Source organism: Oratosquilla oratoria, chromosome 19, assembly GCF_046742065.1.
Source record: "Oratosquilla oratoria isolate Oo_2021 chromosome 19, ASM4674206v1, whole genome shotgun sequence".
Classification (NCBI taxonomy): domain Eukaryota; kingdom Metazoa; phylum Arthropoda; class Malacostraca; order Stomatopoda; family Squillidae; genus Oratosquilla; species Oratosquilla oratoria.
The window spans coordinates 9,598,230-9,614,131 of record NC_134795.1 but is presented as its reverse complement, the minus strand read 5'-3'; the positions used below and the strand labels follow the sequence as shown (position 1 = coordinate 9,614,131).

At 39.2% G+C, this 15,902-nt stretch overlaps 1 protein-coding gene across 1 annotated transcript in view; it reads left to right on the top strand.

Annotated features, from left to right (window-relative positions):
* Window positions 1-8,172: 8,172 nt before the first annotated feature.
* The window catches only part of LOC143035495 (clotting factor G beta subunit-like), a 10,194-nt gene continuing 2,464 nt past the window's right edge, over window positions 8,173-15,902 (top strand). The window contains exons 1-2 of the mRNA XM_076202362.1: window positions 8,173-8,544; window positions 11,113-11,255. Coding sequence (XP_076058477.1) covers window positions 11,139-11,255 — 117 coding nt within the window. The 5' untranslated portion in view covers window positions 8,173-8,544; window positions 11,113-11,138. The remainder of the gene's footprint in view (window positions 8,545-11,112; window positions 11,256-15,902) is intronic.

The window sequence follows — 15,902 nt, the reverse complement described above, 5'->3', positions numbered from 1 at the left end:
CACACACACACACACACACACACACACACACACACACACACAAACACACACACACACACACACACACGCACGCACGCACACACGCACGCACACACACACACACACACACACATATCGCTGAGTTCGAGTCCTCGGCAGTACCACATTTCAATTTCTGGATGTGGCCCCATTGGGTCTCCCGATGTTGATGGCTTAGAATTAAAGTGAATTGTGGTTGTTAAAATGTATCTCTAATCACTGGGACCCATTCAGTGTTGTACAAATACTTTCCCGCGTTTGTATACTTCCAATTATACTATCATAGTGGAGATGGGTTGAACGCAAAATTTCATGTAAGTGTATGTAACTCGAGCATACAAATATATAAGAAAACTTGCGCTCAACTTATATCTCTCTTGATGGCATAGTTGGTTAGTTACTACGGCACTTGTCATGTGATCGCTGAGTTCGAGTCCTCGGCAGTACCACATTTCAATTTCTGGATGTGACCCCATTGGGTCTCCCGATGTTGATGGCTTAGAATTAAAGTGCATTGTGGTTGTCAAAATGTATCTCTAATCACTGGGACCCATTGAGTGTTGTACAAATATTTTCCCTCGTTTGTATACTTCCAATTGTACTATCATAGTGGAGATGGGTTGAACGCAAAATTTCATGTAAGTGTATGTAACTCGAGCATACAAATATATAAGAAAACTTGCGCTCAATTTATATCTCTCTTGATGGCATAGTTGGTTAGTTTCTACGGCATTTGTCATGTGATCGAGTCCTCGGCAGTACCACATTTCAATTTCTGGATGTGGCCCCATTGGGTCTCCCGATGTTGATGGCTTAGAATTAAAGTGCATTGTAGTTGTTAATATATATATATATATATATATATATATATATATATATATATATATATATATATATATATGCCAGGGAGCGTATTGATTCACTCACATGCCGGTGCCAGTCCCCACGATCTCCCATGCAACCACCCTTCCCGATGCAATCAACTCTCGACAGGTTCGATCAACTTGCCCCAACCATGAATTCTATGGATGACCCCTTTGTCTCCTCCATCGAGGGTTGTCTCTTTTGGAGACGACCCTGTGAGTGGGATCAACATCAGGTAAACGTGCTACAAGTCTATGTAGCCGGAATTTATGTCCACGAATTATGCTGGCAAATGGCCTACAATGAGTCTCATACTACAGTCTCTAGATTGATGCAGAGTGATTCTAGCGATACCCCATGATTTTCCGAAAGCACTTAGTACCAAAGACATCGAGACTCCTCTTCAAGTCAGCATTCAATGTCCATGTCTCACAGCCGTACAGCAAAACAGGAGGAACAAGTGAATTGAAGATTTGAATCTTAGACTTCCTGTATGAATATTGACAATGCCATATATTCTGGTTGAGTAAGTCTATAGCACTATGGGCAACACCAATCCTTCAAAGTACTTCCTGAGATGATCCACCACTGTTATGCACTACACAACGAAGGTATGTGAAGCTTTCCAAGACCTCAATGCCCTCGCCACATGCATGGACACACTGAACTGTGTCATCCAGTGAGCCTCCCAACATCTGGACCTTAGTCTTTGTCCAGGAGACCTCATGTCCAAGCGGTCTCGCCTCACTGTGCAGAGACTCGAGGACTTCAATCAGAAACTCCAGCGACTTCGCAAAGACAGCATCATCACCAAAGACAAAATCAGTGACCTTAGTATTACTAATAGATGCTTCGCTGCAACGACATTGATCGACAACTCTATCCAATACCTAGTCCATACAGGTGTTGAAAAGTGTTGGGGCATGAACGCACCCTTGCCTCACTCCTGAATGAACAAGTAAAAAACTGGACACACTTCCTTCATATTTCATTGCTCTCTGTCCCAGAGTATAACCCAGAGGTCAAGTTCATAATCCTCGCAGGGAAGACGGTATAGATGTGCTGATATGCTGGCCGCCAAGCCTGGTAAGCCATATCCCATCTTATTCATTATTGGCTTGTGTACAGGGCTTTCCGAGAAGATGCCCTGCTACATTTTGGTTGTATTTTGGTAAAAGTTAGAGTATAAACTTAGAAAAACTGACACCTGAAGCTTGGGGTACAAAACAGAGAATTAGTGTGTGGATTTCTACCTCCTGTGTCTAAAGGAATTTAAGATAATGCATACTATTAAGGGTTCCCATTTCTTACATCTGAAGAAAATGTCCTGATTTTAGGGGTATCTATACAAAACAGGAGTTACAATCACTGTCTGTCTAACTTCCGTTGTATCCTCAACCGGTGTTGAGTGAATACATAACACAGAACTTAAGGCGGCAACACCAAACTCAATGTAACATCTTTTTCGTTTATTAAATAAGTTTACTGGTTCACAATTTCTTCTATATTTTACACAATGTCAATCACTTCTTGAAATATGGGTAAATATTTGATACATTAAACACTATCATTTTGTTTGTGTCTATCTCTCAAGATATTAGTTCCAAGCTATCTGAATATCACTCCGTTTATATACCACACTGCACTATTTTAATGTCTCTGTACGTATCATCGGACCGACCGCTCCTGCTCTGGAGCATCTACTTTTTGTTCGTCGGAAGTCCTGACACAGCAAAATAGGAGGTGCTGGTAAATGTTTTAATAAGATTTTTTAGTAGGAATGTTTGATTTCCCGCAAATAAACTATCATGTTCTTAATTACTAACTATGTGTTATTTACAGTATATAATATTTCCAGGGGGGAAGGGTTCATTATTATTTGGTTGTCGTGTGTTTTGTGAGTTAGAGGTTGACTGCGCTTATGAATATGTTCGTGTGTGTGTGTGTATGGTTGCTTCTTGATAGTGCTGGTCGCACGGGGCATGAAGTGTTGTGTCGACAACCGCCCAGTCAGCAAGATTGGGAGGATGTGCTTGGTGGTGGACCAGTGAGTGAGTGAGGGAGTGAGTGGGGAGAGTGAGTGTGTGAGTGATATTACTCATCATGTATATGGTGGCGTATACACCGTGATGCTCATTTAATTAATTAATCCACTTAATCTTCATTAACCCATTACCGTCACTATTATATTATTTGTTTTTGTTTTGTTTTGTTATCATTTGTTTCTCATTTATTATCAGTTATATGTCAATTTATTATTATTTTCTATTTACCTCTTTATTATCAACTATACCTATGCATTTATTTATGTATTCTATTTGCTATTTACATTATTATTATAGTTTTTATTTATTCATTTATTATTATTATGATTTTTTTCGCATCCGACCAAGATATGGACCAAAAGGTCTCCTGTCGGCATGCTCCGCCTTTGCAATCCTTTGTAATCCTTTATAATCTGATAAAGTCTAATAATGTATTAATTTTATCCTCTTTATTCTCTCTGTCTCTCTTTAGGATTACAAATATGCTTGTATCCCTGGGAGACCACGATGTCAGCACAAGTAGCGACGTGGAGTCTGTCTCCATAATCCCGAGATATGCTTACACCCACCCTGACTACGACCCCAAAAATGTAAGTCTTTCTTGTATAATTTTGAATCACAAACTCACTCGACCCATTAAAATGGATAGACGAACAGCAACACTTAAAAGTTGCTATACTGTAATCAGGAAGAGGTAGACATAGAGGTGGTGAAGTACAGGTTCAAGGGAACAACATAAAAGAGGGACAGGAGCTGTACAAAAATATCATTATTCCTTTATAAGTAGATATTATTACCATCACTATTAGTAGTAGTATATTTGTCATCATCATCATCATCGTCGTCGTCGTCGTCGTCGTCGTCATCATCATCGTCATCACCATCATCATCATCATGGTTATCATTACTATTATTATCCGTCTGGGGTATTGGCAGCATGTTATTGTGAGGTTAAAATCTGCTCAGTAGCATGCAGTTGATACTTCAGGGTCTATACTCTATATGGGACGCCCTACTGACCAGAGCCTCAGATAATTTTTTCTGTGTTAGAGGAAACTCTATTCAAAGCGAAATTATGCTACTTTATTATACTGTGACTGTCCCTTCGTTATGCCGTCCCATATTCTTAATACTGTCCTGCACTACTTCTCTAAATATGCATTTCCATTTTCGCCAAACCCTGTGGTAGGGGAGGAAGAAAACTGTCATCGAGTGTTCCTACTTAATTCGTAAAAGGCAACTAAAACAGGACGGAGGATAGATCTAGGCATCCTACTCTTTGTAGCCCCAAAAGAAAAATTCTTAAAAAAAACAAAAAGCAAAGGTATAAAAGGATCTAGGAGTATTTCTTACAGAACCCTAAGTCCTGGGTCTTTTAATGTGCTTTGGTATGGTGCAGATGAGAGTGTAAGGGAAATAATAGGCAGTATGTTTGTGAGAAGAAAGATTGATGTATTAGCACTGAGTGAAACTATGTTGAAAGGGAGGGGCGAGTTTGAGTTTGGGAGTGTAGTGGGGAGAATATCGGGAGTGAAGAGATGACTAAGGAGAGAAGGGGTGGCTATATTAGTAAGTGAACGTGTGGTGGAGTGGAAGGAGGTTTCTTCAAGGTTAATGTGGATGAAGGTGAAACTGGGAAGGGAGATGTGGGTCTTTGTAAGCGCATATGGGCCTGGTAGTAAGAAGAATGTAGAGGAAAAGGAGTCTTTTTGGATAGATTTTAATGAGTGCATAGAGGGTTTAGGGAGAAATGTCAATGTAATGGTATTGGGAGATCTTAATGCTGGAGTAGGAGATGAATCAATAGACAGAGTTGTCGGCAATTGTGGAGTTCCAGGAAAAAAATCGTAGTGGAGAGTTGATGGTGGAGATGTGGCTAGAAAGAGAGTTGATGATTGCTAACACGGTTAAAAAAAATTCAGGCATAAGTACACATGGGAGAGGATGGTGGATGGAAAGTTGGTAGATAGGGCGTTAATAGAATATATAGTAGTACCCAGGAGAAGAGTAAGAAGAGTTTAGGATGTACATGTTCTTAGGGGAGAGAGTGGGGGAATATCAGATCATTTTTGGTGGAAGGTGAGAATGAAGGATAGATGGAGAAAGAGGAAAAGAGTGAAAGATAGGGAGGTGCTTAGAGTAAACTATTTAAATGAGAAGGAAAAGGAGAAGTACAAGCAGAAGCTGAGAGAAGTGTAAGAGGTGGTAAAGGATAGAGTGGACATAGGTGTGGAAGAGGAAAGGGGGTGTTTCAAGGAAGTAGTGACAAGGTATGCAAAGACAGTACGTGGAACAAGAAGGGCAGGGGGGAATAGAAGGAAGGGTAGTGAGTGTTGGAATGATAAATTGAAAAAGGTAGTAGAAGATAAGAAGCGATTATTCGGAGACTGGTTACAAAGTAGGATGAGAGAAAAATATGAGAAGTATAAACAAAAAAGAAGGGAGGCAAAACAAAAGATAAAGGAAGCAAAACAGGAGAGCAGATGTAAAACGGGGGAGAAGTATGACAGAAAACCTTGAAAGCAAGAAAAAAGTGTTTTGGAAGGAAATCAGGAGAGGAAGGGGAGGTGAGTCAAGTAGAGAAGAAAAGGCAAAAGGCGCGGATGGACAGATCTTGACGGAAGAGGTGGTAAAGGGAAGATGGACGGAGTAGTTTAGAGAGCTGTTCAATGTAGAGGAGTATAGGAATGGATTGATGGTAGCATTGGGAGGTGCTTAGAAAATGACGGTGAAGGGCGAGGAAAATGGAAAATTTGAAAAGATGAAGTGTAAGTAGCTCTGAAAATTAGGAGAACAGATAAGGCTCCTGAATTGGATGGGTGTCATGCGGAATGTCTAAAGAAGGGAGGTACAGTAACTGTGGACTGGCTGGTGAAGCTGCTTAATGTGTCTTTAAGATAATATAGAGCGCCAGATCACTGGAGGAGTGCTTGTATAGTTCCATTTTACAAAGGAACGGGACGAATGTGAGTGTAGAAGTTTCAGAGGGATCAGTTTGTTGTGTGTAATTGAGAAGGCGTATGGGAGGGTTTTGATTGAGAGGATTAGGAGAATAACAGAGGCAGTAATTGGTGAGGAACAATGTGGGTTTAGGAAAGGTAGGGGTTGCATGGATCATATTTTTACGGTAAGACAGCTATGTGAGAATGCTTTGGGAAAAGATAAAGATATTTTTGGGTCTTTATGGATTTGGAAAAGGCTTATGACAAGGTAGACAGGAAGGCACTGCAGGGGTTTTTGCAGATATATGGGATTGGGGAAAAGCTGTTAAATGCCGTCAAGAGTTTTTACGAGATTAGTAGAGCCTGTATTGGAATGAGAAATGGAGAGAGGGAGTGATTTGCAGTAATAGTAGGATTGTGTCAAGGCTGTGTCATGTCGCCATGGTTGTTCAATGTGCACAGGGATGGCGAGGGCAATGGGCAGGGGAGTGGAGATTGTTAAAGAAAATGGAGAAAGAAGTGAGCCAGTTGTTGTTTTGTTGACGACACTGCGCTTGTGGCGGTTTGCGTTTTTTTTTTTTTTTAGGATGTTTTGCTTTTCGTTTGTCAGGGTATGAAGTAGATTTCTGAAATCCATGGTTGTTTTCTCAAGACTTATTTCGGCCATATTTAGGAGTTGTATCTTGCGGTGATAATACAGTTATAACTATGTGATTGGTTGACATGATTATGTACATGGTTCATGCTGACATTCGGAAGGTAAAACTTGAGGAAGTAACCCTCGGTGAGCTATTATTTGCGTAGTGTGTTCATGAGGTGAGACTCGGTAGGTTGATGGCAAAGGTAACACTTGGGGGAGACTCTGCAGACAATATTTGTGTTGTTTGTTCACGAGGTGGAGTTCCGTGAGATACTGTTTGTCGTATTTGTCGAAATTGTTCACGTGGTGAAGCTGCGTGTGTTGCTGCTTGAGGTCTTCTTGTCAAAGGGAGAGTAGACTCGGGCATTTGTTGAATGTTATAATGGGTTTTTACTTATGAATATATACTGCTTCCGCCATTTTTAATCTCCAGGTGTCAGGTTCTCTGAACAGGATAATTGTTCGGTCCTCCATCTGCTCTCTACTGCTTGCCCATGAGTGCTGTTGTTACGACGGCGTATTGCTCCATCCTGCAAATGTGCATTGGTTCTTTTGAATAACGTAGTGGCAGTGAAGCCTACAGTATATACCTTGTAGGTAGACGACTGTAGTCACCAATATTGCAAATATATTGGTATACTAAGTTCACATCCTGAAGAGTATTTGCTGGTAGAAGACATCTGTTCTTCATAACTAGGTTGGGGGTTTGTCTGGTCTTGTAATTAGGTGTAAGCTTGTGAACATCAGCTTATAAAATCTTATATTTTATTTACTATTAAATACATAAATAGGTCTGCTCAATTTTAAATTTCTTTCAACTACTGTGTTTAGGCACTTTCTCTAGAATAATCGCAGTGAACCTGATGATGGCGTTGAAATATTTGATTGCTACTTGGTTCATTTCCTTCCCTAACACATTTCTTATTGTACATTAATCTACTCTCACTGACAGATGATTAACAGTTTCACCATTACAAAACTGATTATGCTTTTTGAAAAGGATTTTGTATACGCAGGCTTCTTTGCCTCACATTTTATACATATACCATAAAAGCCCCTAAAGTTAGTCATCACCTAATCAAGAACACTCCTAAACTCTCCAACGATACCCATAAAACGTATCAATTTACTTGTTCACTTGAAAAATACAAACTTCAACCATTGGATTTTATTGGTTTTACCACAACCACGTGAGTTACCATTCAACTGTAGGGACATCAAAGAATATGCATAACCATGACAAAATCCACGATATGAACTTAAATGATAAATTTTGTGTGTTTATAGAGATTGTAAATTGGATATTTTATGGTGAATTTATAATTGCATATTAGAAAACTAAAGTCAGCCCTACTTTGTATTTACTTCATAATCTACCCTTAGATTTTTTAATTTTTATTTATTGACTATTATCACCAGTACTATTTGCCTAGAAATTTGAAGCTATTGCTGATTTTTTTTTTTCAAACATTTTGCTAGATACAACAAGTTTATAGCTTTTTGCATACCGATGTCATGCTTTCTACAGGACTTCCTCCTCTAAGTCTATGGTTTGTCTTTGTTATCGACAATCTTGGGCACTAAATTGTGTCAATGGCCATATATGATGGCAATTTTTTTCATTCCTCTCAGTAAATGACCACTATTTCTTGAATGCAAGACATTTCATTATTCAGGTACGACAAGGCATCCTCTATTTAAAAAAAAAACATAAGTCCTGCGCCAACCAGATTAGATATAAGCTTCGAATATAGACGCCAAAGGACGTGTCACTCACTGATTTATGTTATCTAGGTAGAAGTTCTGGTAATGGTATATAAATAACTGAAGGTTTTTTAGAACATTTTCGTAATCGAGTTCTATTTTCTCTTGGTACAGCAAGACAATGACATAGCACTAGTGGATCTGGGTGTCATCGTTGAATTCTTGTCCGACAGCAGAACCCAGATTAAGCCTATTTGTCTCGACGAAGAGGGTGATTTTAGAGACGGACAATCGGCACTCGTTGCTGGTTGGGGGACAAAGAAATACGGTGGTGAGTGGCTGTTACAGTTATTGCACATGCAGTGCAGCAAAGCTTGTGAGTACATCTCAGATATGGACATACATTAAGTCTAGTAAGCAGTCTAAGTAAAAGGTGTCTTTAACTTTGGTGAATATTAACTATTAATGTAAGCGCTTGCAAAAAAAAATATTTTTCACTGTTATACAATGAGCTTAGGTAAATATTGTGCAAAGCTATAAAGAATTTTTCCAACTTAGACCACACATGGACAATTTTACAATAAAGTGCCGAGGGGTTGTTCTTTCCCGTGATGGCACCAATTCTATTAAAGGAGGATGGACCTACCTCCAAATACACAGTGCACCTTAAAAGAACCATCCTCTAACCCATTATCCGAAAGTAACTCAAAACCCCTAGCGTCCAACTGAAGAAATCGACCCCTCGGGTCCAGTATCTGGTCTCCGGAATATGCCCAATATTCACTCATCCTTTCACACAAGTACAACTTCCTTCGTCCTACATTCTTATATTTCTCTGTCACTGAAAACTACACCGGCACCTGCCATATCACATCTACAAGTCGGCGACATTGAAATAAAATCAGGTTGTCACACATACCTAATGCAGAAGACACGTCACATATACTACACTTCTCTTAATGCAGCAACTGCTACTGTTGAATGAACTTAGAATGCACCACACTTATCAATACTAAACGACAAAATTAACCTGTTGCTTACATATATCTGTACCCTCGACCAAAGCACCCTAACATAAAATAAACATACTACAAATAAATATTAAAGGAATCACAAACAAGCACACAGAGCTGTAGTAATTTTGATCCACCATATAGCACTAGCACAGGAAGATAAAATCACTACAGACCACGTTACCTCCCTTCATAGACAGTACAGTTAGAGAAGATAAAACAAAAAGGTGGACTCCCATATCTCATACACAAAAGTATATAATAGTCATTCTCACATCAACGCAACCAGTTTTGAAACGGCATTAGTACGACTAAGAGGCCCCGCACACGAGCAACATTTTGTTGCTAGTTGTCACAACAACAAAAATTGTCAAAAATAGAACGCACACATCTCTATGGGTTCCCGCACATGGACAATTTTTCCTGAGGCGACAACAAAAAATTGTGAGGTAGTTGCGACCGGATCAATTTCTCCGACAACACAATTATTGTCGGCAACTGTGGCAGGCGATAGAAAACGTTATTTCAAATGTGAGCTCGCACACGAACAACTTTTCGTTGCCGCCACCCAGCCAGATGCTGCCTTGGTGTCTTTCAGACTGCAGTGGTGAGAGGACGTGGCACTATGTCATGTCTGTAATAAAAGAGTTATTTGACTACGAAACACTCATAACAGAGGGAAGATCACCTCTATATGATTTCCAACTAAAGGAATACGGCGATAAGAATATAAAAGAAAAGTTGTGGAGTGAGGCTGTGGTGAGCGATTGGAATACTCTCTCCCCTGAGGATAAAAAGGAGAAAGGTAAAAACATATTGTATTTATTTGAAAGGAAAACGTTAACTATTGTCTGGAAGGTCAATGCATCTCGCCATCTGCCTGCTTGCCTGTCTGCCTGAATGTATGTTCTTATGTATGTAGCCTATGTATGTATGTTCATATGTATGTATTTCTTATGGATGTATGTTCATATGTATGTATGTATGTATGTCTACAGAATTGTGTATGTGTGTGCATAAATGTGTATGTATAAAATGATGACTATAAACAATAGTTGCCGCCATCGCGTGGCTCGTGTGCGGGTGAACCTTACCGACAACTTATCGTTGCGACAATTTTTTTTATTTTGACAATATTTTGTTGTGACAACTAGCAATTAAATGTTGCTCGTAAGGCATGACAGGAAATTACCTTCCCACCTGCCAATGCTAACCTCCCTCCAATAGTACCAAACTACCATGATGTCCGATTTACATAATTCCACAAAGAACAATTACATTACACCAAATCTTATTTGATAAAGCACCAATACCTCAATCGTACTTCGACAACTTCCTACAAAAACAGGGCCCATAACCAAACCAAATTATAAACACACTTGACTAACTCGTGCGACGGTGGTGCGATATTATCTACAAGGACAGATATGTCGGTAAACAACAGACAATAACAACCAACAACCTGATCACTTACTGTATACTTGAGTTACTGCAATACATTACAGAAGAACCTCGATTTACCGACTCCCATTATTACTATCTTTGGATTTAGCAGCCACCTGAGTTTATCGACCACACGCCGCATTTAACAATTTACCCAGTTGTTAAATGGATCAGCGTCCAAATCTAGCGACCATTCGTTGTACCTAACGACCGGTTTGGTCTTAGAATTAGTGGAAGTTGGTTGACAAACGATGGGTGTATGTCATTTATTTTCAGTACAAGTGTACAGTACTGAAGGAGTTGAGTTTTTTCGATCAACACTCATTATGGCAGCCAAAGCTTGCTTTTTCTGGTTGATGATGGATGGTTTATTCGAGTAGGAACCTGGTGAGCTTAATTAAGCATTAATTAATCAACAGTGTCCATTAATCATGCACTCGCAGAGAGCTCATCCCCGAAAACTCCTCTGATGGCGACGGTACAGCTGGTTTCTCAGTCTGCATGCCAGGACAGCTACCAGGCGATTAACTATATCATCACGGACAACATGGTGTGCGCTGCGTATCCCGGCAGGGATGCCTGTCAGGTAGGATAGTCATTGCCGTCGCCGTAACACCATGTTTTCTTTACAATGGTACCGGTTTATTTTCACTATTCCCTGGTGGACGAATCTTAAGGTATTTTGATGGGAGCTCTTGCCCGTTTCCCGTCAACATTTTGATAAAATTGTAGCATTGCCTTAGTCCTATTTCTTGGAACATTTAGGATTTGTCAGTATTAAATTTACTATTGAAATTAGTGCAGTCCCAATTAAAGAAATTAAGTTACCCTGTTTGATTTTTAGTTAAAAACATAAACAGAGCAAAAGCCAGCTTCTGTAGGACTTCTCCTTCGATCCTAGATTCATTTGAGACAAGAAATCATCAAAATACCCTACAATACGTCCTTCAGTGCCTCTGCAAATTTGCTATGAAAAAATGATTATAGCTTACAGCCACCCTGCTGTTACAACTACCATAGAGCTACAGCATTTCCAAAAAGGTGATAAATTTCTATTAAAGAACTAAGGATGACAGCAGCTCAGCTGTTCCCAAATTACTTTGCCAAGATTTAAGAAAAAAAATATATTGGCGTCAAACTAAGAGAAACTTTGTAACAATGATAAAAGAATACAAATGTTCCATTAGATAGATCCAAGACCACACTGCCCGGTGCGGTGTTTCCTTGTATGGTCCTCGTACGATTTATCTTCTAGGCTGTAAACAATTTGGTCAAAGTTCTCTGTATTCTACCGATCTTGGTTATATATTTCACTATATACGGGGACCACATCACTGCAGCTTATTTCAATATAGGGTGGATTAGGCTCTCCTATTTTCATCTCTCCATTCTTGTGGTGAAAAACCACTTTCAGGTTTTTTGACAGCCCGTATGGCATGTCCACATTCTTACTGATAAAATTGTCAGGTGACCAAGTTGCTCCGGTGTGTGTATTCACGTGTGCTTACTTAATTTTATTACATAATTGTAATTTAAAGGAAAGGATCTATACTAGTAAGGTCTTGTGTCTTTTTCTCCATCATGCCTAATTTGGAATTAGCTTATAGCCTTAATAGTATAATTTTCTACATTATTCAACGAGTTATTTGCACATTTATAAAAAAAAAGAAAAAAAAAAAGAAAAAGAGAGATATCCTCTACATATGTTGTCTTTTCAATTTGTTCTTATGCCCAAGACCTCATAATGCTCCCCTGTCCTAAACCTAGAGGTATTCTCTGCCAGGTTTATCTGTTCCCTTCAGTGACTTGAACACAACGACAAAGTCCAGTGTTTCTAATATCTCATTGTAAGTTTTATCTGCAAGGTTAGGAACCAATTTGTTCACTTCTGTGTGTATCCTTTCGATCTTGTTTATACCCTTCACTTTACCCGGGGGTGGGGGATGGCATACCACTGTATATTCTGGTCAAGAATGGATGAAAGACTGATTTTTCAATCATGTTCATTATGGGAAAAACTACTTTTATGGCGTCAATAGCCTGTGCTTCATCCACGATCTTACTAATATAGTTTATCAACTTTGCCAACCGTGTAGTAAATAAATGGAATAAACTTCCTGCACAGTTAGTGCAATGTAGTTCAGTTCGAAGCTTTAAGAATCGGTTAGATAAATACCTAAGTAAGATGCTGTAATGATTATAATTTATCTTATATTATTTGTTTTTGTTTTCTTATCATTTGTCTGTCTGATTTTCATTTATTATTAGTTATATGTCAATTTATTATTATTTACTATTTACCTGTTTATTATTTAACTATACCTATGCATTTATTTATGTATTTTATTTGTTATTTACATTATTATAATTTTTATTTATTGATTTTTTTTCGCATCCGACCTAGATATGGATCAAAAGGTCTCCTGTCGGCATGCTCCGCCTTTGTAATCCTTTGTAATCAGGTGACAAGGTATTCGTGACCAGTATTCCCAAATTCATCTCTTTACTTTTATAACTGATTCATTTTCCCTTGAGTAATTGACATTCTAAATTGTTATTTCTAATATATACATATATATATATATATATATATATATTGGTGAAATGTGGCAGGAAATTCTCTCTGAGGCATATTCTGTTAAAAACGACAGCAAAAGAATTATTAATTAACTATTTCCGTAAGCTCTCAAGCTTGCAAAAAGTAGATTTTTGGTAGGGGGAAAGGGAGTAAATCAAATTTCCAAAACCCTTAGGAAACACAAAAGTTATAATGAACACAAAAATACAGCACACAGTAAACAAAATACAAGAAATGAGTACAAAAAATACAGCAAAAAACAAAATACAAGCAGAACAAATTAGATTTCAAGAGGTTTCGCAGATCTTTCTGCATCCTCAGTTGAAGTGAATAAGAATTTTTAATTTATTTTTATTTTTTTATTTGATAGATAATGTTTATCTACACACGGGCCTTTCTCCATTCGGAGGCCCGTAGGTGTTGAGTCGCTCTGTGTTCAGCTACTCCGGCGTTTTTGTAGTTATCTGGGCGGAGGGTATCCGACCAGGATGTGGGCAAGCCGTTCTATGTTTTCGGTGATGTTATAAACTATGTCGGCTCCAGTCTTCCAAGCTTCGGGGGCCATGGGGTTGAATGAGAATGGAAAAGGGAGCATATTTTAAATGAAATGAAAAGCACGGGGAGAAGTCACCGTGTTGTAACTGGGGGAGGTCACACATATGAGGACGGACACTGGGAGAGATCACAGGTTGGTGGAAACTGTACTTGGAGAGGTCACTCCCGGGTTCGGTGCCAATCTGCTTCTCAGACTTTGGTAACGTTAGTAATTTACCTCCGTTTTGATATTTTACTCTTTATGACAGCCTCATAGGTATTAGTAAAACCAGCTAGGTTCGATGCCTTGAATTTCGCTAGCAGTTCTGGTGCCTGCGGGGAGTTCACAGAGGGAGTAGGGAGAGAAGGGAGGTGTCACATGAGTCAAGGTGGGATCAGAGGTTGCAGGACATGGTGGGGGTTTGGGGGTTCCAGGGATACAGCAGTCTAGTGTTCTATTAGATGGTTGCACAGTCCACAAGGGGATGGGAGATGGGGTGGGAGGGGCAACCTGCATCAGTGGATGTTGGGTGGCCGATGACAGCGGGGCCTCAATGTGATCCGTGTTCGGGAGAGAATCTTGGGCCATAGTGGCCTCTAAGGGAGGGGTGGCCTTTTTTGCCACCTAATTGTAGTATACAGGAAAGGAGCAATGCTCGTTGAGTCTTGTCTCCTATTCTCTAATTTTCTAACATACCTAGACTCAAATTCATGTATGGTTCCAACTTAATCTATATTTTTATTTCCAATTATAATTAGATTTGAACTCGTGTATTGTTTGAGCTTGGGCTATATCACCTAAGCTATTCCACGTATTTATACATTTATATAGAAAACTGTATTTCTTCACATTCTTTCGACATGTGGTCTTAATTTACTTTCATGACCTCTTAAAGCCCTCCCATCTTTAATCAGGAGATCTTTTCTATCAATGTAATATATCCCCTTTAGTGACCTCAACACTGTAATCAAGTCCCCCTCTTTCTCTTCGAGCTCTCAAAGTTGGTAGACCCAGTACTTTTAGTCTTTCTTTATGTGGTTTATCCACCAGGCTTGGGACCAGTTTGGTTACTGCCCTTTGTATTCTCCCACTCTTGCTTATATCATTCACTCTGTGTGGGGACCATAGTACTAAAGCATATTCCAATCTTGGACGCATGAGGGTTTCAATGAGTTTTTTCATCATTTCTTCATCCATATAATGGAACGCTCTTTAATCTTCTGTAGTAGCCCATATGTCTCTCTCACAATCCTGCTGATATGTCTGCCAGGTGGCAGGTTGTCTTTTACCAACACTCCCAAGTCTTTCTCCTCTTTTGCTATTGTAATGTGTTCGCTTCCTAGTCAAGTTTATATAAAAAAAGAGAGAATCTCTTGTCAGATGTTGTAGATAAGTCTACTAAGTATTTCAGCGGCTTTGACCCATCGTTTTTCGCTCATATTTCCGAAATAACCATTCACATCAGTATGATATATTAGCACAGCCTAATTCACACCCGGCCATAATTTTTGACGTTAGAGTGCATTTACAAGTGTATTTAATTACGGCGTTTACTCTTGATATTAAGTGTGTCGTAGCCGACACCCGTGAAGTAAATCGAACAGGTGAAGTCGTGACGTCATCATAAACTACCTCGTGTATCCCAACTTCACTTATTTGATTTACTTCACGGGTGTCGGCTACGACACACACAATATCAAGAGTAAACACCGTAATTAAATACACTTGTGAATACACTATAACGTCAAAAATTATGGCCGGGTGTGAATTAGGCTGTGCTAATATACCATGCTGATGTGAATGATTATTTCGGAAATATGAGCGAAAAACGATGGGTCAAAGCCGCTGAAATACTTAGTAGATGCGACTTACTGTGTAGATGCCAAGAAGAATACAACATTTCATGAAAGTTGTGTCAAGAAAAAAAAATGCAAATTATTAGGGAAATTACATCAACAACTCTAGGGAAGGACTTGAATGTAACAGACCAGATTGATAGCATGTATAGGTATGTATGTGTGTATTACCTAGTTGTATTTTACGGGAAGGGGAGCTATGCTCGTGGTGTCCCGTCTTCGTATCTCATTTTATCTAAACTATTTTTGAATTCATGTATTGTT